The following is a 24,499-nucleotide window of genomic DNA, read 5'->3' as shown; positions in this document are numbered from 1 at the left end:
GAATTAGTGTGCTTCAAATCTTTTCAGAGGTCCAAAATAAGTGACATGGACCTACCAGTTAGTGTCTTTGTTTTAGCACCTAGTTTACTAAGTCCAACTAATAACTGCTAATGAGAATAAACTCAGGTCTTTATTTGCTTCTGTAAGACTTCAACAGATACCAACATTCCCATTAACTCCCAAGATATGCTGACTGATTGAATATAGAAACCAGAATTTTAAAATTCATTAAGAATATTGTTGAGAGTTTCTTTACTCTCAGGTCAGCACCTGATTAATGAGCATGCTTCAGATTTGGAAATGTATATGGTGAGCAACAAGCAATGTGATACCTAAAAAAGTAATAAGAATTTGTTCTGCATGGCTTTATGGATTTCATGGATTCATGTAAGGCAGAAAAAAAGCCACATAAGTTCCTGAAGGAATTCAGCATCATCAAAATTTAATCACAAATGAGATAAGACCCAGGGGTTCAATGGTCAATTATAGGCTTGCAACAGCCCACTGGGCAATTTTCCAGTCAGATATCCAGTCACCATTGATGAAGATCAGTGAAATTTACACTATGTCCACAGCATGTAAAATGACTGCAAGAAATCTCATTTCTCAAATGAGACAAAAACAGACTATCCGATCAGGACTGCCCATAGTTTTCTCTAAAAAACCATGTCTTATTTAAGTTATCCAAACTTGCAGGTGAATTCTATCTTTGCTTTTTACAAACTTGATATAAACAATTGGTTTTGGAATTAATGAATAGGACCCTTTGGGAACCTGCCCTCAGGGGTGAAGGACGACAAGCAGAGTAAACTGCTGACTAATCTTTAAGGACTTTTTCCTTGGACTAAAAAAGCCATCTTTCCCATGCATAAGAAATCAGGCAAGGAGGGCAGAGGACAGGCATGGATTAGAAAGACCCTCCAAATGAAATGATAAGAAATAAATGCATATGCAGTGAAATCAGGTATGCTGGGAATAATACAGGGATGATGCTAGGATGTTTACAGACTGGATCACATTATGTACAGCTGGTGCTGGATTGGGCAGTGGATGTGAAAAAAATTATTAGGAAGGGCTTCTATGAGTACATTAGTCTAAAAAGGACGATCAAAGAAAATATACCCTCCCTAAAAAGTAAGATAGGAGAGATTGTGACAACTGACATGAAAGCTGTGTGTGGGACAATTTCCTCTCCATCAGCTGCTGGGAGCTTGGGGGCCCCCCATGAATGCTCTGTCCAGCCCCTGGGAAGCCAGGCCAGGCATGTATGGGACTTTACTGCTCCAGTTCCAACACCAGGTCAATGCAGAAGACAAACAACTCACTATAAACTCAAAGGTGATTCATACTCAAAAACATTTTCCCCAGTTTTAAATGGTAATCTCTTTTCCCCCCCATCTCTCAAGCCACCGAGTCTTTAAATAAGGACTGGAGGGGGATGAAGTCCCTCCCATTGCTGAAGATCAGGTTCAAATCTGCAAGCCTGGAGAAGAAGTTTTTCATTAAGGATGCTTATAAGGAAGACAGAGAGACAATTTTTACTAAGGCCTGCCTGCAAAGACAGGACAAGGAGAAATGGCTTTAAGGTGAAGGAGGTGGGTTTAGATTACATAGAAGGAAGAATTTTATTTTTTTTTATAATGAGTGTGGTGAGACTCTGGGACAGGTTGCCCAGAGTAGTTGTGGATATCTCATCCCTGGAAGTGTTCAAGGTCATGGTGGATGATACTTTGATAAACATGGTTTAATGAAATATGCTGACATTGGACCACATGATCTTTAAGGGTCCCTTCTGACGCAAACCATTCTATGATTCTACTTTACTATGAACTTTTATCCTTACAGCAACATTGAATTTTGTGTATAGTTAATATGGCACATAGGAACAGTCAATATCCTTTTTAGGGTCATTATGATATTATTAGGGGAGGCAAATGAAAAATTAGTTCTCCTGCAGCACTGTTGGTTATTCTGGAGATGGTCCCAGCAATGAGGTTGTGCTCTTATGTGTTCTCCCATCTCTTAAATCAGGATTATATATTTAGCTGAAGTGAGTAAACCACCTTAGGTGACTGACCTCCTTCTTTTTCCCCACTGCAGTTACCTGCTTTCTAGTTTTCTTCCAAGACTACCCTGTATGCTTTTCCAGCACAAGCAACTATGCAGCAAATCAGAGCAGGGAACAAACCTGGTAGAAAAATAACCTCTTATTTAAATAGATTTTTTTCTGTTTGCCACACAGCCAGACACAACCACAAAGGTGGTAACATTTGGTCAGAGAAACACTTAACTATATAACCTGTCAGTAAGTTCTCAAAAAACTGTTTCAGGCCTTTCAATGGGAGGGAGCCTGCTTTTGACCATCTCCTTGCGGGAAATCCTGATGTTATTGCCACAGAAAGCAAAATACTTGATGTAATATTCAGGTATACTAGAAAGGAAGTGCTTAATTACTGCATATTTCTTATCTATTATGAGTGAAAGCAACCAGAGATAGCCTGTATATATAGATCTACATAAAGAAAGGGACTATTTAGAAAATCCATTGTGTTTTGAATCAGTAGCTTGTGCTCTGCTCAACTAATTTCCTAGCTCCCCTCACTATGTCATGGGTAATGTATATCTTAAAGTCACATTTGCACCAGAACTGGAATCTCTACTGCTCACACAACACCAAGCATTAACAGTGAAAATGTATCTTCATTGCAGCTCAGCTACCGATTTACAGAATCATAGAATCATATAGTTTGGAAAAGACCTTTAAGATTACAGAGTCAAACAGTTGTAGTGCTGCCAAATTCACCACTAAACCAAGTCCCTGAGTGCCACATCTACACATATGGTGACTCAACCATGTCCCTGGGCAGCCTGTTCAAAAACTCTCCAACTCTTTCCTTAAAGAAATATTTCCTAATATCCAATCTAAACTTACCCTATAACATGGCAAGAGGCAATTTCCTCTTATCCACACTCATCAAAGATTATACCTGTCTAAAACATGAATAGCCACTTTCTCCAGAAAAGTGCTGCCAAGGCTGTCCTGGTTCTGACCAGGATTAGTTTTCACAGTAACCAGGACGGAGATTATTCTACACTACCTCATATCATTGTCAAGGGTGGGGACAAAAGACACTCTTCTGGGGAGAAGGGGGTCCTTCTGGTAGGGAAAACATAGTGGGGGAAGCCATCTGGTGACTGGTTATTGTTGCAGGCTTTCCATGTGAATCCTTTCTTTTTTATACATTTTGTCATTAATGTTGATATTACTATTTGTTTTCTTATCACATTGCTGTTTCCAGTAAATTCCTGTAATGTCAACTCATGATCTCTGCATTTGGTGCCTCCAGCTTGGGGGGGTGGGCAGGAAGGGCAAGAAGTGTGTGGTTTTAGTAGGAATACTAAATTGGAGAATAGCATTCCCATGACAAAAGGCTTTAATAAGGTCCAGGGAGACAGTGTCCACAACATTTTACACACCCATTGAGCAGGTCACTTGTCACAAACGAAGACCAGGTTGGTCAAGCAGGACCTGCCTTTCACAAACCCCTCCTCAGAGGGCTGAGTACCGTGAGGTAGCTGGTCTGGCTATTAACAACTGATACAAAGAAGGCAGTACCCCAGTCTTTTCCTCATTCTTTACTGCAGTGTTTGCCCCGGCGTCCAAGAAAGGATTGAGATTCTCCTTGGTCCTTCTTCCATTCTAATGTATTTATAAAAACATTTTTTACAATCTCTTACAGCAGTGGCCATATCAATTTCCAGCTAGGCTTTTACCTTCTAATTTGCTGCCTGTACCTAACAATACCCTTGTATTCTTCTGAGTTCCTGCCCCTTCTTCTTAGTAGCTAGTAGATTCTCCTTTTTCCCCTGAGTTCCTATAAAAGTTCCCTATTCTTTTAAGCTAGTTTTCTTCTCCACCATCTCATCTTTCAGTACATAGGGACAACTGTGCTCTTGTGCCTGTAAGTTTTTCTTTTAGAAGAATGCCCAGTCTTCCTGGAACACTTTGCTATTAAGAACTGCCTCCCAAGGGATTCTTTCAACCACCATCCTGAACAGACCAAAGTGTGTCCTTCAGAAGTCCAAGGCAGTGGCTTTGCTGATCTCTCTCCTTCTCTGAGAATCAAAAACCATCATTTTGGTTGCTGCCTAAGCTGGCCACCACATCACCCACCAGTATAGTAACAACTGCATGTCTATTGGAGCAGCTTACCTAGCTGGATTCCTCACAAGCTGCATCACCAAGTTATCTTCCACACACTCAAGGAACTTCCTAGACTGCTTCCTCATTGTTCTGTTGTTTCTGCCTGTTTCTGGCAGACATCTAGTGAGTTGAAGTCCCCCACATGAACAAAGGCCAGAAACCACCAGACTTCTCCCACCTGTATACAGAATATTTCATCTACCTCTTCGCTCTGGCTGGATGGTGTCTAACAGACTCCCATTAGGATATCTGCTTTATTGGCCTTCCCCCAGGTTTTTAACCATAAACATTAGACCATACTGTTACTATCATTAACCTCTAGAATATCAAAACCCTCCCTGACAAATAGGGCTACCCTATCAATTCTCAATTGTTTTCTATCTCTTCAGAAGCATTACTGCAGCACTTCAGTTGCGCAAGTTATCCTACCCTGTTGCCATGGTGGCAAGTATGTCAATGACTTCCAGCTCCTCCTGCTTGCTGTCCATGCCGTGTGCATTGGTGCACGTGCAATTCAGTTGAGTTATCGGTCCTGTCACTTTGGAGAGGAGAGAAGCCCTAACTCCTATGTGAATATAAAATTTAATCTATGCCACCTTAATCTGGTCTTTCCATAGCAGCTACCAGGATACAGCAAAAAAACACCACAGGAAAAGGTAAAAAATTGTTTTTCTTAAGGTAACTTTTGGGGGTTTTTTTCCCCCTGGCAGGGTAAAATTTCTGGTTATAGTCTGGATTCTCTCAGACACCAGTAAGTTGCACAAATCTAGAAACTCAGTCAATTTCTCAGTTTGGTTAGAAAAATATGGTGCTGTGCTCTCTGAGCTTGCAAGTGTTTTTACTTGGATGTTTTATGTTCTGCTCTCCTGAGCCTCCATAAATAAGACTCTAGAAGCCCATTTACTTCATTTGAGACATTTTAACAGAATATTGAACAAAGCATTATCTCCTCAAAGAGAACTGTTACATAATATATTTATGGATTTAAAAACTGATACATGCTCAGATTGTATGGATTTATATGCTTGAGAAACAAAGACCTAATGGATGTAATTTATAGTAAGTATGTGAGATTGATACCCTTGTTTATTGATGGCAATAATCTATTAATATTTGAAATACAGTTCTATTCCTATTATTTATATGTGTTTTAGAACATAATTAATCTTTTTTCTGTGATGGTTTATCAGTGACCTCTCCACATTTCTTCTAATTACATTTTTACAGTGACATATTTAAGGCTATACTGTATTTGTCTCCAACTTTGAAATTCATTGGCAACCATAAATTCAGAACTTTAATACAGTGTTTTAATGTTTCTTAAGAGAGGAGAGCAGGTGTAGGTATGGAAAATCTCCAATTTAAAAAAAAAACAAATATGAAGCAAGGAATCAAAAGATTTTAAAGTCACGTCACACTCTTTATGGGGAGTGGGGGAAGGAGTAAAAGAGTACAATACACATTCTAGCTGCAAATATGTCTTTGAGACAAGATACCTGTACCATTTTTTTCATCTTGTTCAGCTCAAAGTGCTTAACACTAATATAAAATCAGAATTCCTTGTTGGGCTATTTGTCTTACAGATATACTTAAGCAGGATTTATAGCCAAAATCTGGAGTGAATGCATCCATATCTGAACCCATTCAGATGTGAAAATGAAGCTAGGAAAGGTATATTAACTCTCCTGCTTGACCTGAAATTTTGTAAGACATTGTTGGTTCTGTTTCTAAACTTGACTAGGATTGTCTGACTTCCACAAAAGCATGCTAGAAAGAATTCTTTGATAAGTACTGTCCAGTTGAATGTTGCAAGTATATTTTTTACACACAGACTCAAACCAAAGTTTGTTCACTGCTTTCTCTCAAAATGCAGCCAAGAGAGACCACCTCATTTTTGTAAAAAAACGCAAATAAAGCAGTCACATAGGCATCAGAGAATCAGTTTGTAAGCCTTCTCTGATGGGATTCAAGTCATGAAAACACCCATTTGACCCTGTTATATATCATCACAAGAGATATAGAGAAAATTAGGAATGTGAATTGGCATCCCTTTTTCCCACCAGCTTGAATAGTAAGCTACCTCTTTTTTGTCTGAGAAATTTTATACTTTCTCCCCAGTCATGATATGCCCACAGGAGAAAACTTGTTGGAGACAAGCAAAAAGTTGAGGAGCACAGGTTGAAGGCTCGTACCAGCAAGCTTGTTTGCATGGAGGAGTTCTTTAAGATCAAGAATTGAGGTTAGTCTAACATTAACATAGCCCCTACCAACTCCTCAACCTCTCTTCAAAGGGATAAAATGTCACCACATCCCTGCTGTCAGGTTTTCCTTATTGATTTATTCAGGTTACAGATTTTCTGGGGCACCACTCTGAAATACAGTGCCTTTACTTACTATAAATGAGAGAAGGGCTTACAGCTCTAGGGATTATGTTTTGGTTCTGCACCACACGTTTGACTTGCAGGTGTTCATATTCATTGGTTAGTTGTCAATTTTAAGTGGCATCAGGTCAGCTCTTCATAGTACTCTCACAGAATATGCCAGAAGAGCACTAAACTTCAAGAGCAATCTGATGCGAACAGTTACCACCTTATATTGTACTGGCTCAGCATTTGGCTCACCTACAGTTTGTCTTTAATTAGGTGATACGTCTTTAAATTAAAGATAAAAACTGCAGAGAGACCTTTGCTCTTCATAGATGTGCTACTTAAAGATTTCTCTTTTTCCACACCCCAGGTGCTAGCAGCTGCTTTCTTACTGTAGGTTGCCACCATTGCAGTGCAGTGCGTGTGGATGATTCTTATTTCCCTGCCAGCAAACCAGCTGCATTAATTTCAACAGTTCATGTAATAGTTTGAATTAACTTAGTTTATTTTGCCTCGTCTGAATTAGGAAGTATTCCAGGACCAGTTTAACAAGACACAATAGTGGGAGGTGGAAATTTCAAACAATCCAAGAAAGATACCCGCAGGGAGTGAACAGTAACATCTTTAGCTGATGCTGCTGCACTCAAAAGGGAACATCTGTCCATTATATAAAATGCAGTTTCACAGTCAGTAATACTGGAGCTTTAAACTACTGAATTACCAGACATTATCAATTTGATTTGAATCAGGTGTAGATATATAATTGTATTTTTATCAAATTAACCATAGCAAGCAATCCCTGATCCAACAGAAAGTTACGGCAAATTATGTTTGTTCCAAAAGAAAATTTGCCTGCAGTACCACAGGCAAAATACATTAAAATCACTTTGTGAGGGGAAGGTAAACATATTATTTTGGTAGGTTTTATCATAGTACTGCAGCTTTTTTGATCCATATACGAGTACTGCACATCAAAATGACATCTCATGGAATCACAGTTTGAGAGAAGCTTTTTCCAACCTGTTTTGGTTTGGGGTTTTTTTGGTTTTGGTTTTGGTTTTGGTTTTGGTTTTTTTTGTTTGGTATTTTGGGTTTTTCCTTACTTATTTTAGGAGGATTCATGCCTCCTAGATTTTTAAGAGATCCCCTTACATGGAAGCAAAGGGAGTTTCATAGAACAAAAAGGGGAGAGGTGATCCCTGTGTGTCAATGAAGGTATGGAATCCATTTATAGGAAATTCCTACAAATTGTAGAAAAACTTGCAACAACCTCGTTCATATGAAATATTGCCTTATTTCTTAGGTAAGCCCATGATAATTAAACATGGTGAGATCACTGGGACCAGAGTCACAATGATCAGAGTTAGAAAAATCTCATAATGCAGTAATGGGCCACAGTCTCACACAAGGAAATTGTTACACATTGCTATGATTTTTATATTCTTTAGACTTAATATTCTAAAAGCTTTCTCCTGAAGTTCAAGCCAAGAGCAAATTCTATTGCTGATGTCTTTATGAGTTTCATTGTTGATTGCATATCAAGTAATGCAGTGATTGAGCACTGCTTCAAGAATTGTTGAAATTACACTGTGAAGCTCAAACATTTCAGCACTTCTATTATCAACATTATAATGCTGTATGGGGCAAATGACTGTACAGAAGACTTAGACTTACCTTAAATATTATTTGTCTTAACTACTATCATTAGATTAAAATATCAGCTGAGGATGAGTCTAAATCAAAACAATCAAGCCTATTGCTCTTGATGTAGAATGGAAACAAAACCCAGATTAGAATATTGAATGATCACTGTAAAGTTAGAAAAATGTCTAGGATGAACAACTCTTGAACTACACATGGTTTAAAATCCTGGCCAAGTTTCAGATCAATATTTTATCTCAACATTTAGACCAGACATTAGACCATTTCAACAATATTGCAGCTCCTTTAACATCTAAGATTAAGGAAATTGATAAAACAAAATTAACCAGACTACTAAAGGTGCCTTTTGTCAAGTGAATTCTGTATATGGAGAAAAGCCCTGCCCTTGTCATTTGTATAGATGCACTGATGAACAGGTGAGTGGGTGGTTGCAAGAACACAAGTCTTCTCCGCTCATCCAAACCAGTTTTTAATTGACAAGGGAGACAAAGCTTTCTGCTTTCTGGCTGCTGGTTTTGGTCCTCTGTGCAAATTCTAAAGCTAAAAAAAAAAACCCAAGCCAAAACCAAAACCCAAGACTAGAACCCAGTGCACATTTAAAAATCTCCAGAGCTCAAAGCAGCATCACCACCACCACCACCACCACTACCAATAATTAAAAAAAAAAAATCACAAAAAACCAAACAAACCGCTCACAAAAATTTGCAATCTAAAACCAACCCTATAATTTTAAATCTGTAGATTATTAGATTATTTTCTGTTTGTAAAACTGAGAAAACAAAGAACTAGTTCAGGACTGATATTTGCACTGCAAATATTCTAGCCTCTATTCTCTGAATTGTTTCTGTTTGCACTGTTTTTTTGGGTTTTTGTTCTATTGTTTGGGCAATGTGTGCTCAATTATTTATTTCTATTATTATTTCTGTATTTCCTAGAGGCACTAAGAGAATCTGGTTTGAGTAAATTAAGTTATCCAAGACGTTTAAAAGCTTGCAACCATTTTTTATGAGTTGGTTTTGCACTTTTAGTTTAAATTACTGGGAGATGCATACAGTGGACATCTTTTCAAATGAAGTCATTATCCTGTGTGTACTCAAGAAGATAATGGGACAGTCCCTCCAAAAATCCCTTTGGTAAAATTGCAATGAATTTTTTCTGTTTGGATAAAACAACAAATAGTATTACATATTCTGCACTTGACTAATTCTTTATTCACTAGAGCAATTTTTTTTTTTTCCTCAGTGAGCAGCTTTGTATGTTCTATGATTTGGAGTCTTAAGGAGGGTGGGGGCATCAGAGCTGGAGGGAGAGTTCCTGTTTTACTAGAAAGTGGAGAAACTGACTAAATTGAAAAAAAGACTGTATTTCACAAAACTATTCCTGTCACCCACAGCAAATACATTACAAACCAATCTCAGTTTTCACAGCTCATTTTTGGAATGCATCAGTACCTCGGAATGCACAGTTCAGGACCTGTAACAACCCAGCTCTTACCCATGCAACCCAGGGTAACAGAGGCTTGGCTATATAGACCCACTTGGGAGGAGAGCAAGAAAAGATTACATGAGATACCAGGGTATAAATATATAATGGCTCTTAATAAATTATGTGGGTTTGTCTCACAATGGCCATAGTCATTACAGTTCCAGTATGAAGCAATAATCCACTCTCCAGAAGTGGTGCCTTGGGAGACAACAGCAACCACTGTTTCTGTGTTGTCATTCTAGTATCCCCAATATTGACCTGTCTATGGAAAACAGTTGGCAAGGAGTTTCCATGGGAAATAGATTTTCACATAATTTTTTTAACTGTACTCTGTGAAAACTGAGTACAGTTTTCACAGAGTACTGTTTAAAAAAATACTGTATAATAACTGTAAAAACTAATATTATATTTCATGAACAGAGTCCAACAAAACAGGCATATCCTCTCTAACAGCTAGCTCAAGGAAAGCACTAGAATCACCATGGGCTGCGGTTGTGGGATAGTATCATGTTCCTACCTCTCCAGAGCTGGAAAGAACTGCAACTGTAAGCTTCAGAACATCTAGCTTCTCCCTGGGAGACCCGGAGCCAAGCCGAGAATGTGGATTCCCAAAGGAAATCATAAAAGAACTCTGCAACTATACCCTAAATAAATTATTTGAATCACTGCTAACTAAAGGTCCTCAAATTCTTCATCCCACTGAAAATGCTAGAAAATTTATTTACTTTTTCCAGAGAAAAGAGAATATTTTTTGAAATTTCCATGGAGGGGAATTTCAGTTGCCAGAGTGTTCTGAGCAAGATTATTCAGTGCATTGCTGTCTTCCTAAATCCAGCAATTGCTAGTCATTCCTTTGGGAAATGAAAAAGGGGCCAAAGCCCTCCTCTCTCTCCAAACACACACACACACACACACACACACACACACACACACACAATCTTAATATCTTAAGATATCTTAATATCTTAACATATCTTAATACCTTCTGGAGCCATAGTGATTTCAGTAAATGTTTTCAATGGGCCCTGTAACTTTTGAATTCTGATTAGATCAACTCCCAGCTCCCAGCAGTACTGCTTCACTTAGCATAAATTATTTATTTATTACCAAGGATTTCAAGGGGATGAGGAATAATTCAGTGTGATAAAAACAACAACTACCAGAAGGAGAATGAACTTCCCATGTTGTAGGAGGGGAAATTTTCTGTTCATTGCTATTCAAATGAAAACATATGGAAGGTTGACTTGACTGGACATGAAAATCCCCCAGCCTCATCATTAAAATTATAATAAGTGGATCAGGTTTGCAAAAGTAAGCAATAACAAATATATACTGCTTTATATCAACTAAAGACCTCTCTTAGCATTTGAGGGAGACTGAGTTGTTTTCTAGACTGATTTTTTTTTAAATCTTGATGTCATTTGTTAGGAGAAAAATCCAGCATTTTAAGCATTGTGAAGAAAGCCATAATGTAACATGAATTTATTGTATATTGTAAAAACTACCTCATGAGACCAACAGATTCACTCCTCTGAAATAAGCAGGAAAAGCAGAACTGAAACTGGGAGTAGGGGGACCTTAAAATATTTTCATTCTAATTAACTGTAAAAAGTTGATTGCATTAAGCAAAGAAAATATCTACCCAGAATGCTTCATTGCTCAGTTTTACTGGGGCATCAGAATGCAGCTTTTACTAGTGGCATTGCTTTAGTCTGCTGTTCATATGAACAAAAACAAACAAACAGACAAAACCAAAACAAAGCTGAAACACAAGTATTTACACAAATTTTATTTGATAATAAGGTAGGTTTGATGCAAGTTTCAGAGCACAGAAGGGGTTGAAATTAGGTATTGGTATATATGTGCTAAGGTGGTTTCTGCATTCCTGCACACCTTAGCCCTTGTATTGAGCCAAGGTGCACTTGCCAACTCCCCCTAGATGGTTTCTTGATACTTTTCTGCCTCTGCCATTTCTATACAGCATTAGCAGGGGATTGGTTTGGTCATCTGCACAGCCTAGTCACTCTCAGATAATTGCTTCCCAAAGTATCAGCAGGAAGCTGTGTAGGAGGCAGCTCATTACACCTGGGGACTGCTCTCACCTACTCACCTGTTCAGATATGTATGCAAGCATTCATATCATTCGTGTCTACAGCACCTGCAAGTTGACAAGTACTTCAGCCACTACAGACTAATTGTAGTCCCTTGAAGACAATAATTATTAGAGGCTAATGCTGTCAACAATCCTATCTTCACTTTAAATCAATACAAACCAGATCAACTTTATTAGCTGTACTGTGATAGATTTCAAATCTGTTTACGTAACTTTTGTCCTGAGATCGAACAGTCAGGGTCAGTGAGAGCTCCCAAGGCAGAAAGTCAACAATAACTAGGAAAATGAAATAGTTAAAGGGAAATAGTTTTTGACAGCCATGGCATTAGCACTGAAGAGACTAAATCATATTTATTGTCCTTCCACTCCTCTTCTGTGACTCCCTTCCATCCTGCACCCCCTTTCCAAAATGCCTACAACTCTCCGGAGATTGCCTTAAACAGAGTTAATGGAGGTACCGATGGAAGAACCCAGAGCAAATACTGCCATCAAGTGTCCAACAGACCTGTTAACAGTGCAGACTCTTCCATCTACATCTGCTCATGGAGATGAGGGTGTTAACTCACAGCAGACATTGGTGGTGGATATTCAGATACAAATTCTCTCTGGTAAAAAGTCAAATGGTTAACAAATCTGACGGTACACGTCAATGGAAACCTATTCTCCTGGGGACAACAGAGATACATTAGAGTCTAAAATGTGTAGCCAGGATGGGAAATCATTCTCCCCGTGTCTGGGCTTCTGTAGCTGTACAGTCTATTCTATTTCCTGGAATGCCTCAAAATTGAATTTAAGTGTTTTCTCTTGGTTCAGAATTTAGGTATGCTATCAAGATCTTCAGGAGAAAGTGTACTTAAACATGTGGGATCACTACTGCCACCCTCATGGGCTGCCACTGATGTGGGTGTCTTAGTCAGTGCGCTGACCACAGTGCAACAACAGCTTACACCATCCAAAACAATCTCCCAGCCCAAAAGACACCCCCAGGGCACTGCTCACCCAAAGTCAGGAACCAGCTCCTGGGCCTAATCCCTTCTTCCCTCCTATTTACTTGGGAGGTCACACCACACTGCCTGCCTGGCTCTCTGACTCACTGGCAACAAACATTTTTCCCCTCTTTATCTTTTGATCTTAGTGCTCAATTGCAACAAAATCTAACTGAATGTATGTAGTTTTTGAAAACTGGTGATTTCCAGTGGTAAAGAGAAACACTAGCTGAGTTTTATTAATCTTGTGAGATGGTTGATTCATAAAAATGGCAGGGAACACATGCTTTCTCATTAAAAATATTTATACTTCAATTTTTCACTGTTTATCATTTTAAGCAGGTAATGTACAAAGAGTTCTTCGCATTCATCAAAAACAAGTGTTTCCTCCGATGATGTTAATTTCCACTGAGTAACTTACGATATGAATGATGTAAATAAAAGCTTTGAGGGAATTGTGTTCAAGCAATATTATTCAACAATAATCAGTCCAAAAAGCAGGAGCCAGAAAGTTTTCTGGTTAAACTGTCTTCAGAGAGACTTAAAGGAGACTGATGGTGAACAGAAATTGTGCAGCTGCTTAAAGCTTAGGAAGAACCAGGCAGAGTCTAGGAAGTTGGAAGGAAGAGAAAGAGATTAAAGAAATTGTGACATTAAAGGATTAGGAAAGCCAACTGTATTTATCAGGAATTTACAACAAATAAAGCTATAGATTAAAGCAAAACATGACTATATGGAGCAACCAAGGTAAAAACATAGAAGAGATTAATTAGAATACATAGCTTCAATATTACATGTGGCATAAAGGTGAAGACTGAAAGCCTGAATATGACATAGGAAGATAATCAGATAATCAATGTCTCTAAATGGAACCCAAGACTCTTAACAAGAATATAATTTTATAGGGAGCAGTGGGTTAATTATTCTGTGTGTATTCACTATCTGTATGATAGTAATTAGTACTACTGGCCATGGTTGAGCTTTGGGATCCTTGTATTGACAAAGAGAGGAAATCCTTACTTAGGAAGGCTAGATATAAACAAGATAGGCGTGATTAAATATAAGTGGTGAAAAAAGGAAGATTACAGTTAATCCAAGTAGTATAGATACCACAGCAAAACAGGAGGTGGGATTTCAATGTCACTGGAGGATGTGGGCAGGGAGCTGGCTGTTCCTGTGTCTCTATGAAGGATCTGGGACCAAGGATGACCTCTCTATTTGGGAGCTCTCACAAGCAGCAGGGGAATCTAGCACTCTCTTTCGAGTCAAACTTTGACTCTTGGCAGGAAAACGGATATGAATGTACACTAAAGAATGCATGTGTCAATATGCATGGGCCAGATACTGTTTCATTATTTCATCAGGGAATCAGTGTATACATATGAATCATGAGAAATAAGGAGAATAATGCTTGCATTCACTATTCAGACCTGAAAGACACCTCAAAAGACCAGTGCTTGCTAACACTGTCAATTTAGAATAAACAGACTTCCTGCTCTGACAGTTTCTGGTGTGTGGCCTATCTGGTGAACCTCACATATATTGTATTTCTACTACCAAGAAATGTTACTCCTCTGCTTAAAATTACATAATTTATTAGAGCTTGTTTCCCCTTTCCAAGAAAGAAAGGGGTCAGGAAGTGCACCTAACATTTCATAGTTCTGCACATCAATCACTACGAGGACTGTAATATGATTCCCACACAGTGTGGTATGGTGCTGCCTAACAATCTTATATACAGCTAGTGCAAGACAACTCTGCAAGGCAATTTGCTTCCAGTGGAATTTTCGAATATACTTTAAAGCACTTAAGTGTAATGCTTTGTAAAATGAATAATCCATCACAAATAATTAGAGCTGTCCTTAGAGGACTTGGCTAGTCAGGAACAGATGTATTGTGTTTATCTTACTGGTTATGCATACTGGTTACGGCCTGAAGAGTCAGTTTTTCTGAGAGAGGGTCTGACTTGGATGGTAGTTAGCAGTTCCAGAGGGTGTGAATGGACAGCCTGTTTAATGTGAAAGAAATCCACAAAGAAGGCAAAATTCGAAAAAGAAGTAGCAAGTACTTTTTCAGTGGTTAAAGGAACTTGTGACAAGCTGTTTACTTTTTTTCCCCATGTGGTATTCACTATTGAACTGGCAATTGCTAGTTTTCTGCAACACAATATCTTTGCTCTCATTATGCTCTGCACCCGGTTCCATAATTAACTGGAACATCTTGCCCTCAGGTTGCAATTCCTTCCTGCTTTTAAACTAATTATGTACTTTTTAGTCCAATGGTAAACAAATAATTTTCCCCCTTGCTACTTTTAAGCTAGGTTTGACTCTTCATACCTTCTGAATATGCCTGATTCACTCTACTATGTTGTGTTTGGATACTCAACAGAGGTTTGGAAATGGATCCTGAAGGATTAAAATTTCACTTTCTTCATGGTACACTCTCACTTCTTAAAAAAGGTCCCATTTATCCACCAGTAACATTCAAGGATCTCATAGACCTGTACAGGACAAAACACATGAAATTTAAAGACGAGGAGAAATTGCAACCTGCATGAGGTCTGCCAAAATTCAAAGGAACTATATGGGAAATAAGAAGACTAAAGTGAACAGAATCTTCTGTGTAGAAGCTTTGTGCATATGTATCACCAAATTTCTAAAGTGTTTTTAGTTCAAGCTAGATAAACAAGCTAGTGTCATCAATCTTTGGATCTAGGTCATACAAATCTGCTAGACAGCACTCTGTTGTTGAAAAATCTGGAAGAAAAATTACACTAGTGATAGGGTAAAACGAGATAGATTACATTTTTCTGTCAGCAACATAATGAAAAAATGTCTTTAGGATATGCTGTGTCGGTTTCATGAACAGATTACTCTATAAAGCAGTATTTTTTAAAAGACTCAAAAGGTCATTAGGTCAGGAAATATTTAGATGAAAGTGTACTAATGAACCAGCAGTACATACAGCCTGCAGAACAGAAACATTATAATAAGCTTTGGAGGTTTTTTTTTTTTATGCACAGGCAAAAGAGAACGGCAAAAATAAGACTGCAAACCCAGGTTTCCCACTAACAGATTAGTTGCACAAACACAGGATCCACTGGTGAAAGGAGGAGTAATTCACAAATACTGGCTGGCCAAATCCACTTATGCCCTGTTAAGCCCTTTGCCTTGATAGACAAGATGTAGTTTTGTGTCTCTTGAACCTTAAATTAATATCCCAAATTTCTTAGTGAGGAGTGGGAGATTAGAACACATGTTCTTAGGCATAATTCCAGGCTGGCTATCTTGCAAGACGAGTTCGACTGTTTCCAAGATAAGCCAAACAGTGCAGGGGGTGGGTGAAACGGTCCTGCTGGGATGACACAGGGCACAAACACCTCCAGACTTCAATGGTCAGTAGATTTCAGCTGGAAGAACAGGTCTGGGAAGCTCTGCTGTGACACTGGGGCAACCCAGAGATTTCCATATTGTTCTCTAAGCCGGGTCCTGCTTGAAAGCAATCAGGACGATAACAGTTTATCTGTGTTAACAGCAGTATGTCAAGAGTGCTATTTAGCCACTGTTGACCTCTTCTCATAACACTTCTCAGCTGCTACAAAGGCTTGAACTTCTAAATATCTATTAACAATTCAAAAGATCATTTTAAATTGTGCTTCTCCCTCCCCTGGAGGCAGCAATTTTGAAAAATGCCGTGGAGTTCAAACCCAGTGCACATATTGTCCTTAGATGGTGTAGTATTTCAGAACCCCGGAATACATTTTCTATTCTGAAGCATATTTTACTCTGACTTCTGCATCTGGTCAATAACTTCAAAATACACAGATAGAAAAAATTTTAAAAGGGTATTTAATCATATTTAAGTATTTCAACGAACCAACTTCTTAATATTCAAAGGGAAGAATTCTTTCTTGTAAAAGGTTTTAATGCTTCTATTCCTTTCAAATTGCATTCAGCACTCAAGAAATGACCTTTAATAGAATCATGCTGGGTGTTCCCATTGCATCAAGCAGAGAGATGCTGTATCATCTCTAGTGCACCTAGGGAACCAGTATGAGGGAGAGATTTAGTACAGTAACTTAAAATTCAACCTCATTTTTCTTCAAGACTTTATCCTCCATGCTGGTCTCATTTTGGAAGATTTGCTCTTGCTGTAGACCTCTGGAATATTAGATCAAAACCTCAGTGTGTGCTTGCACCACTTTCAAGTCATCCACTCCACCAGAATTTATGTATGTAATTAAAGTAGGATTGTTCAGTGGAACTGTATGAGTATTTGCTATTCTCTCAGAGGAAGTATCAGCATCACACAAGCAAAAAAAAAACAAAATAAAACTCAACCAAAGCAAACAGGCAAACGAAAAGTAAAAGTTAGTAAGAAATTTGCCCAAAAAGATTTTGTATTGTATAGCATTGCATGTCCTTGGCTAGGCCTTGTTACCTGTCCTATATAAAAAGTACTTCTAGTACTAGTACACCAAATTAAATCTACTCAGACTAGCAGGTATCCTCTACCTCCCATGACGCTTTTGTGTTCTTAAGGAGCCCTGACGCTAGAGGAGCTGTAAATTAGAGCATAACCCTTAGCTCTGTTATTCCAAAAATAGAAACTTGCTGAACTGCCAGTGTGACGAGGTGATGATTTTTAATAAAGGAAAAATAGAGCCATTTGCTGACAGTTGAGACAGTCTTACAGAGACTTCAAGGTTAAATCTCTCATCAATGCTGCTGTTTTTCAAATCTAAGCAACCTGGACTGCAGTTGAAGGTACAGTGCTGTATAAAAATTCTCTAACTCACTTCGATGGTTCCAGCTCTATAAATTGTGCCGGTCGCCATTTTGACAGCAGTGAATCTTTGTTGTCTGCATAATGAGTGTCTCCATAGAGAACCACACTGAGCACTGTATATTCACAGTAAATTACCTTGGATCCAATAATGAGCGATTTATCATTTAATGTAAGGAAAGTGAGTACAGAATATTTTTACTCTCTCTTCATTCCCCAGCCAGTGATGGTTCCCACTGCCTGATTTAAGCTTCTACTTATCATCATCCTCTTGTAGTTCCAAGCTCCAGAAACCCTATTAAATGTGCAAAGAAAGAAATAATCACACAGAAGAACAAGTTTTGTGTTATGAATATAGCTTTTCTTGTAGACAGACATGTAAACACTTCCAGAACTTTTGCTAGGTTTATTTGTTTTCTGATCTATGGCTGTCCTCTTTTTACTCCTTTTTAAATTCTTTATCATAAGGAAAATGTTAATTTGTGCTGCTAAAGCTTTAAAATTGATACTACACTTGTGCTTATACTGCATGGCAGGATAACTACTTACATAGAAAACAGTTCAAGAAGTAGGTAAGTAGCATTGTTTGGATTGTAACAGTAGCAAACAAATACACAACAGGTACTGAAGAAAAAAAAAACAAACCACCAACTTCTCAGATTCTCACTTCACTTTTAAACAAGTAGTAATAGTTTATGTTGGTTTATACCAAATTGTTGTGTTTTAGGAACACTCTCAGACCTGTATGCACATTCACAGACCGAGTGCTAGTTACAAAAATGATTTCCTGTGATCTTTTGCACTGATAATGTAATGCTTTCATGGAGAACCAAATCTCTCAAACAGGACCCTCAGCCACTATGAAGATGGTGCAGGTCTCCCCATTGCAAGCATTGCAATGGCATCTTCACTGGATCAGATCAGACTCCTGAATTGTGTAATTGAGATAAATTTTTACAACCCTAGTGATCCTGCTAGATTCTAGTCCTGTAAGCAGGATAACTACCCTAATAAGGGCACAATAAATTCCTATGGGCTAATTTTAAGTACCTACAAAACATAATTATCTTGGCAGTGGACAAAAGATTTTATTATTCCTACATATGCTGGAACAGTTTCTAGTCGTTATTCAAATTTTCTTATCTATGCACATTTTGGCCCAGAGGAGCTCCCAGATTACTCAGTTCCTCCACCTAGGATATCCATTGACACCTTTCAATGTGCAGGAAGCCCCTGTAAACGTGTCTCAGCCTCATATGGAGGCTGCCAGAATAACGCTCTGGGAATCCAGCACCTGGGGAGATCCAGTGTCAACTAGGCAGTTGCTTTGAGACAAAGCAAGCTAGGAACTTGGTGAAACAATCTGTCACAAACGAGTCCACTCTCTCACCTGCACAGAAACAAGCTGGGAAGTTCCCGTGAAGCACTACAGGCACACCCAGAGGCACACCTTTGTATACGCAGTCCTTGCAAATGCCACCTACACTACCCCTAGAATCACAGAAAGAATTTGAATTTCTTCCTTATATCACGATTATAAATTGATTTCCTGACGGGGTTGGTCATACCTGCCTTTGCAGGAAGTGCAACAAGTGATTGTACCTGTAATTCATTTTGCTCCTCAGAGGTCTAGTTTTCACAACAGGAGTGATTGGTTGTCTTGTTGACTCACTGTAGCATTTCATCCCACTGGGATGGAAATTTTGCAGAAAAGTAAATTTATTATAAAGTAAAAATAAACACCTGCCTAGGATTCCTTTTTTTTTTTTTTAACTTTACACAGGTATTTGCCACAAGGTCAAACACAATAGCCCTCAAAGCCCTTGACTTTACTCTGAGAAGTCTTTCCCCCCAAATTCATTGCTTTTGTTAAACATGCACCTCTTTTGCAGTGCTTTCGTTCTGTGAAGGGGCAGCTTTAGTTCAGCTGGGAAGTATGCAAATGCTTCATTTCTACTGTCACAGAAAAATGAGGAAGTGAAAAAACCCAAGAGAAACAAGGAAGAAAGTAAGTCTGCTCAAATTCATACTGATTTCAAAAGATCTCAGAGGGGAGCTGCAAGACAGAGTAAGAGCTGGAGATTTACTGGGCCGGAGTTTATGACAAGTAAGAATCAAAACCTGAACTCAGAGCAGAGCCTGGGAGAAATGGAGGCAGCACCCGGTCACTCAACCACCTCGTTTACAGTCACTTTGTACAAACAAAACGATTTTTAAAAATGGAGATGCAGGAGTTTGTGTCCACATCTCATCGAACCTGGCACCATTTTGAATTTTTTAAACTGTTTTTATCTTACTAAGAGCTTTTCACTGTCTGCTTTTCCCTTAAAAATGTAAGAGTAGTAGCTGAGAAAATGGAGGGGAAATGCCCTTTTCATAAAAACAAGTTCCAAAGTCACACTCTCCAAGAAAAGTTTGTGTTGAGGGACAATTTTACCCACATAAAAAATTGTGTTTCCTGTCCCCAAGAGAGTAGTTTCTTCCCTTCACCCTTTATTCTTAAGATGATGTGGAGGTTGGAGTTTATCTTTGACACTGGTATGATAATATTTCTAAAAATTCAATAAGCCGTACTGCAAACACCTGAAGCTTGTAGATTATAGACATCAACAAAAAAAAAAGTTTTTGGCCCAAGATTTTTCAAATATGGAAGGCACTTTTTTCACTCAGAGAAGACAGAAGAGGGATAAGCAGGACTGGCTAGATAAATAGCAAAATGTAACTACTTGCCAACAATTTGTCAATGGTAACCATGGTCTTTTTCATTCTCCTTTCCTCTGAGGTGCAGTTTACTCAGGGCATATATGAAAAATTGGGATTTGATTATCTCAATGCTTTTGAAATTTTTAACTGAAATGTTCTTGAAATCACAGCTGAGTAATATTAACAAAAATATACATAATGAATAGGATCAATTAAGAATGTAAAAATTTTGAATTTTTGAACTTTGCAAGTTCTAACTATGAAAAAATGTTCAACAACGAAAAAAACCCAGCATGAATTTACTTTTTTAGATACCTTACTCATTTCTTCATAGTCCTGCTCATCTTCTCTATGCACCTAGCAAATTATTAAGAATCACGTTGCTATATATTTGCCTGCTGTGTGTACAGTAAGCTGTGCTGTTGGTCAATATTTTTATATTACCCAAAAAACCTTTCTGGCTTTCACCAGTTTGTGTGCCAATTTCAGAGCAAATTGAGCATTGTGCTCTTACTTGAAGAACAAAGAGGTTCTGAATGCTTTACCATGTGACTAGGGTTTCATGGCGGAGTCATATAGCAGCGGTAAGGTTTCATTTGTCGGCAAAATATTTTATTTACTTGACACAGTATTCCATATCTTTGCCACTCAGACCTCTAAGCAAAAAGCTCAGCTGAAAACCTCTCCTACTAACAAGACTTCTTGTTTCCTTCACCTGCATTAGAATAAAAGGAAAAACATTCTGAGGGTGTGATAACATTATTCTCCCTTAAAAATTTTCCAGAGAAGGAGAGAAACCACCTTTCCCATGTTTTGAGGAAAGGATTCAAGAAAATAGCTTGTTATATTCAAAGATTTTTTAAAAACATTAATTACAAAAGTTCATTCATTTTCTACATTTTGGTCATAGGTATGATGAAATAACAGTAGTTTGCTGTGTCAGCTCTATTGTAAAAATACCCAACACATTAACATTAAATTTTCTTTAGTCTGTATATGAAAAGTAGTTTCTGGTTTTCCAGATTGTTGTTTTAATACAATAGAATGCTTTTCTTCCCTAATTTCTCAGGCCTGCCAACTGAAAAAGCAGCATTCTTTCAATAAATTCATAAACTTCTACCATTAAAAATGGAAGTAAGAAGCACCCAGGAAAATTATTCCTTCAAATGAAAATAAACTTCCTCCATGTATTTTTCACATTAGGAAAAATATAAATCTCATATATATATGTGAAATTCAGTGAGACAACTAGGCCTTTTGATTGGTCTTCCTCTAAATAAGACAAAGAGATTCCAGACTTTATGCAGAAATAGTGGGATGGAACATTAAGTTTCTTATCACTGTTCTTTGGAAACAACACTAAGATTATTGTAATTTTATTTTCCTCTGCTATTTGTCCATAGAATTTTGGCAATTCATATTTGTTTCAGCCTAGCAACTAATCCATTCTTGTAAAAACACACTAAAAATTAACAATGCGTGTCTTTAATGCTTTCTCACAGCCAAAAGAATCACATAAGAGGAAAACAGATGTCCAGGCTGGTTATCAGTTGAAATGGTGACATGCAATATTCCTCAGACATGTAACATATCTTGATATATAAAAACCCATATCTTCAAGTAAGTATTTAAACTAACCAGGAACAGGAAGGGTTTAATGTAAATCAAACATTAAATATAATTCTGACTGATCATGTAAAAAAATATCAGTGAGTTATCTAATTTTCTTTAAATGCATGGTCCTCTGTCCACCAAAAAATAACAATATTTCATAGTTTTTATAGTGAGTTCAGGATTTTTCTTGGAGGTGTGGGTATTTTTGTTTTAAATATGCTGTGAATTTTCTAACAAAAAATAAAATTCAAAGGAGGAAACCATGCTGAAATTATTGAATCAGTGTTATTCTGAGATTTTTTTTTTAAATGAGGAAAACTGTTTTAAAAATTATCTAATGGGTTATCTAATGGGGACAAGGAACTGTCTTGTAATAGTTAGGGTGGTAGAACTTTCTTCCCTCCATGCAAATGTAGATGACAGATTTTAAGATTGCATAGACTGGATTTTAAAATTATTCATTACATTGTTTCCTCTACCTTCTTGTGGTAAAAGCATGTTCAAACTTGGAGGGGGGGGGAAGAGAAGGAAAAAAGGAAGGGAAAAAGCAGCTGAGGTATGCAGAAATCAGCAGGCAATTGTATAAAAACTTGTTAAAGATATTTGCAGTTATTTCTTGCTGAAGATTATTGTGCAGAAAGAAGTAATTAGTCAAAAAATGTCCTCTACTCACAGGGCAAATACAATTACCAATAAACAAGTTGATTTCAAAACCTGGGTCTCCAAAAATATTCTGAACACTGCAAGCCTAAAAATCATTAAAAGCCATGCACTCCTGGCCAAAAAAACCCCAGCTAGTCCTCCTATTTGAGCAATAGTTACAATATTCAGAAAGCACATATTGCCAACAGTATGATTTAAAATACTGTAAAACAGTTGGAAGATTACTCAGAAAGATGCATCATTTTATTTTTCATGTAATTGTTCATTATTTTGAATGATATATTCAATCATGCCAATCCGTTCTGGTTTTTACGTAAAACAGGGCACAGTTTTTTGCTTTTCACAAGGTGAGACATAACTCATGACATTTTCCATCTGCATGTAAAAAGTTCTGAATGTAGGCAGCTAATGAATTCGTAAATATACTCTGCTATATTTCCAAGAAACAGAACACTGTCATTTTTGCTGTTCTTAATGGCAAAATTTTTATCCACACAAATCCTGTCTGACATTGGTGTCTGTAATAGTGCTAGTGTTTTCAGGACTTACACAGAACAAGCTGTATACACAAAGTCCATAGTCAACAAAAAACATGGGTAAGAGGTCCAATTGATAGTTTTAAGAGCACCTATTTTCAATACTGCAAATAGCAAGCCTGAAAAGTATCATAAATACTCTTCAGTTAAAGGGGAGTAATGTGTGGACAGATAATCAAAAGACTGCGCAATGAAATACAAGATGCCAACTGAGCGTGGCTTTACCAGACTTGTAGGAGCTTTGAGTGTTATTCACATTCTCGTTTTTTTCTCCTGCTAGGTGAAGTCCCCAGCTACTCTGAAAAATAAAGCTACCATAATGGCACAAAAATAATGGCTTGAGAGTACCTGTTAAAAAAGGACAAAAATTCGTTGGCCTCTCAAAATCTGTACATGGACGTTTTCATCCCACACAAGTGAGGAAAGACAGAAGTCATATAAGTACACACATTTGCCTGTGTAAACTATGTTTTTTAGGCCTGCAGGTGTCCTCCATTCTTGTCTCTGAAGGCCGTTTTCCACGCCGGCCTAAAGGGGCTGCACTAGCAGAGGGAGAAGGTGGAGCTAAGTGGGAGTAAGGGTAACCTGAGAACGCCTCCAGCTAACTTGACTTTAAGTAGTACTGGTCCTGTAGATGGATTAACCAGGTCCTGGCTGATTTTGTCCTGTGCTGCAAATAGCTTCCACTATTCCAACGTTCACCCAAAAACTCCATACCAGGCACATGGAGCTGACGGAGACCAACCGTGATCACCCAGGAGTGCACAATTTGGCCTTCCAGGTAAGTTTGGTTTCCTTTGCTTTCTGGGGAAGAGGAAAGAGTTAAAATCATTGAGCAATGTTGAATTCAAACCCCGAACAAAGAAAAAGCATTTTCTGCGCTCTGCCTGCAGGTATTTTACAACATTCTGCGTGCTGATACCCTGCCAAAGTACTCGGCTTTTGTGAAAAAAAAAAAAAAAAAACCGGAACACAATTGACTTATTCAGGAATACGCTCTCCTCAGTGGTATACAGCTAGCTTTGAAAAGTGTCCTGACTTGGTAACATTTCATAGGCTGGTGGATCTCTCAGCTGGCTCCCATCTACTCTATCAGTTGCTGATTTTTTCTGAGGATAGGTCATTTACAGTTCTGTTGAAGAGAAGGTCAGCTTTATGCAGCAGACACATAACTCATCAAAGCAATGTATTTCAATAATATGAGAAAAATTATAAAGTAATAATGTAACATAGTGGGGCATAGCATTCTTCCATGCATGAAGTATTCACAATTGTCTTCTGCTCTCGAGAAGAGCGCAAAGAGAAGGAGCCCACCCAGATGATTTTTGCATTTTCTAGGCATAAAGTAATATTAACAGGCGTTTAAAAAAGGCAGATTTCAT

At 38.0% G+C, this 24,499-nt stretch overlaps 1 protein-coding gene across 1 annotated transcript in view; it reads left to right on the top strand.

Annotated features, from left to right (window-relative positions):
• Positions 1-4,708: 4,708 nt before the first annotated feature.
• The window catches only part of SLC28A3 (solute carrier family 28 member 3), a 57,189-nt gene continuing 37,398 nt past the window's right edge, over positions 4,709-24,499 (top strand). Inside the window, exons 1-3 of the mRNA XM_074532699.1 lie at positions 4,709-4,860; positions 19,494-19,609; positions 23,398-23,898. Coding sequence (XP_074388800.1) covers positions 23,842-23,898 — 57 coding nt within the window. The 5' untranslated portion in view covers positions 4,709-4,860; positions 19,494-19,609; positions 23,398-23,841. The remainder of the gene's footprint in view (positions 4,861-19,493; positions 19,610-23,397; positions 23,899-24,499) is intronic.

The sequence above is a fragment of the Zonotrichia albicollis genome, chromosome Z, assembly GCF_047830755.1.
Source record: "Zonotrichia albicollis isolate bZonAlb1 chromosome Z, bZonAlb1.hap1, whole genome shotgun sequence".
Classification (NCBI taxonomy): domain Eukaryota; kingdom Metazoa; phylum Chordata; class Aves; order Passeriformes; family Passerellidae; genus Zonotrichia; species Zonotrichia albicollis.
Note: the sequence above shows the minus strand (reverse complement) of the source record. Positions and strands in the feature narration are given on the sequence as shown.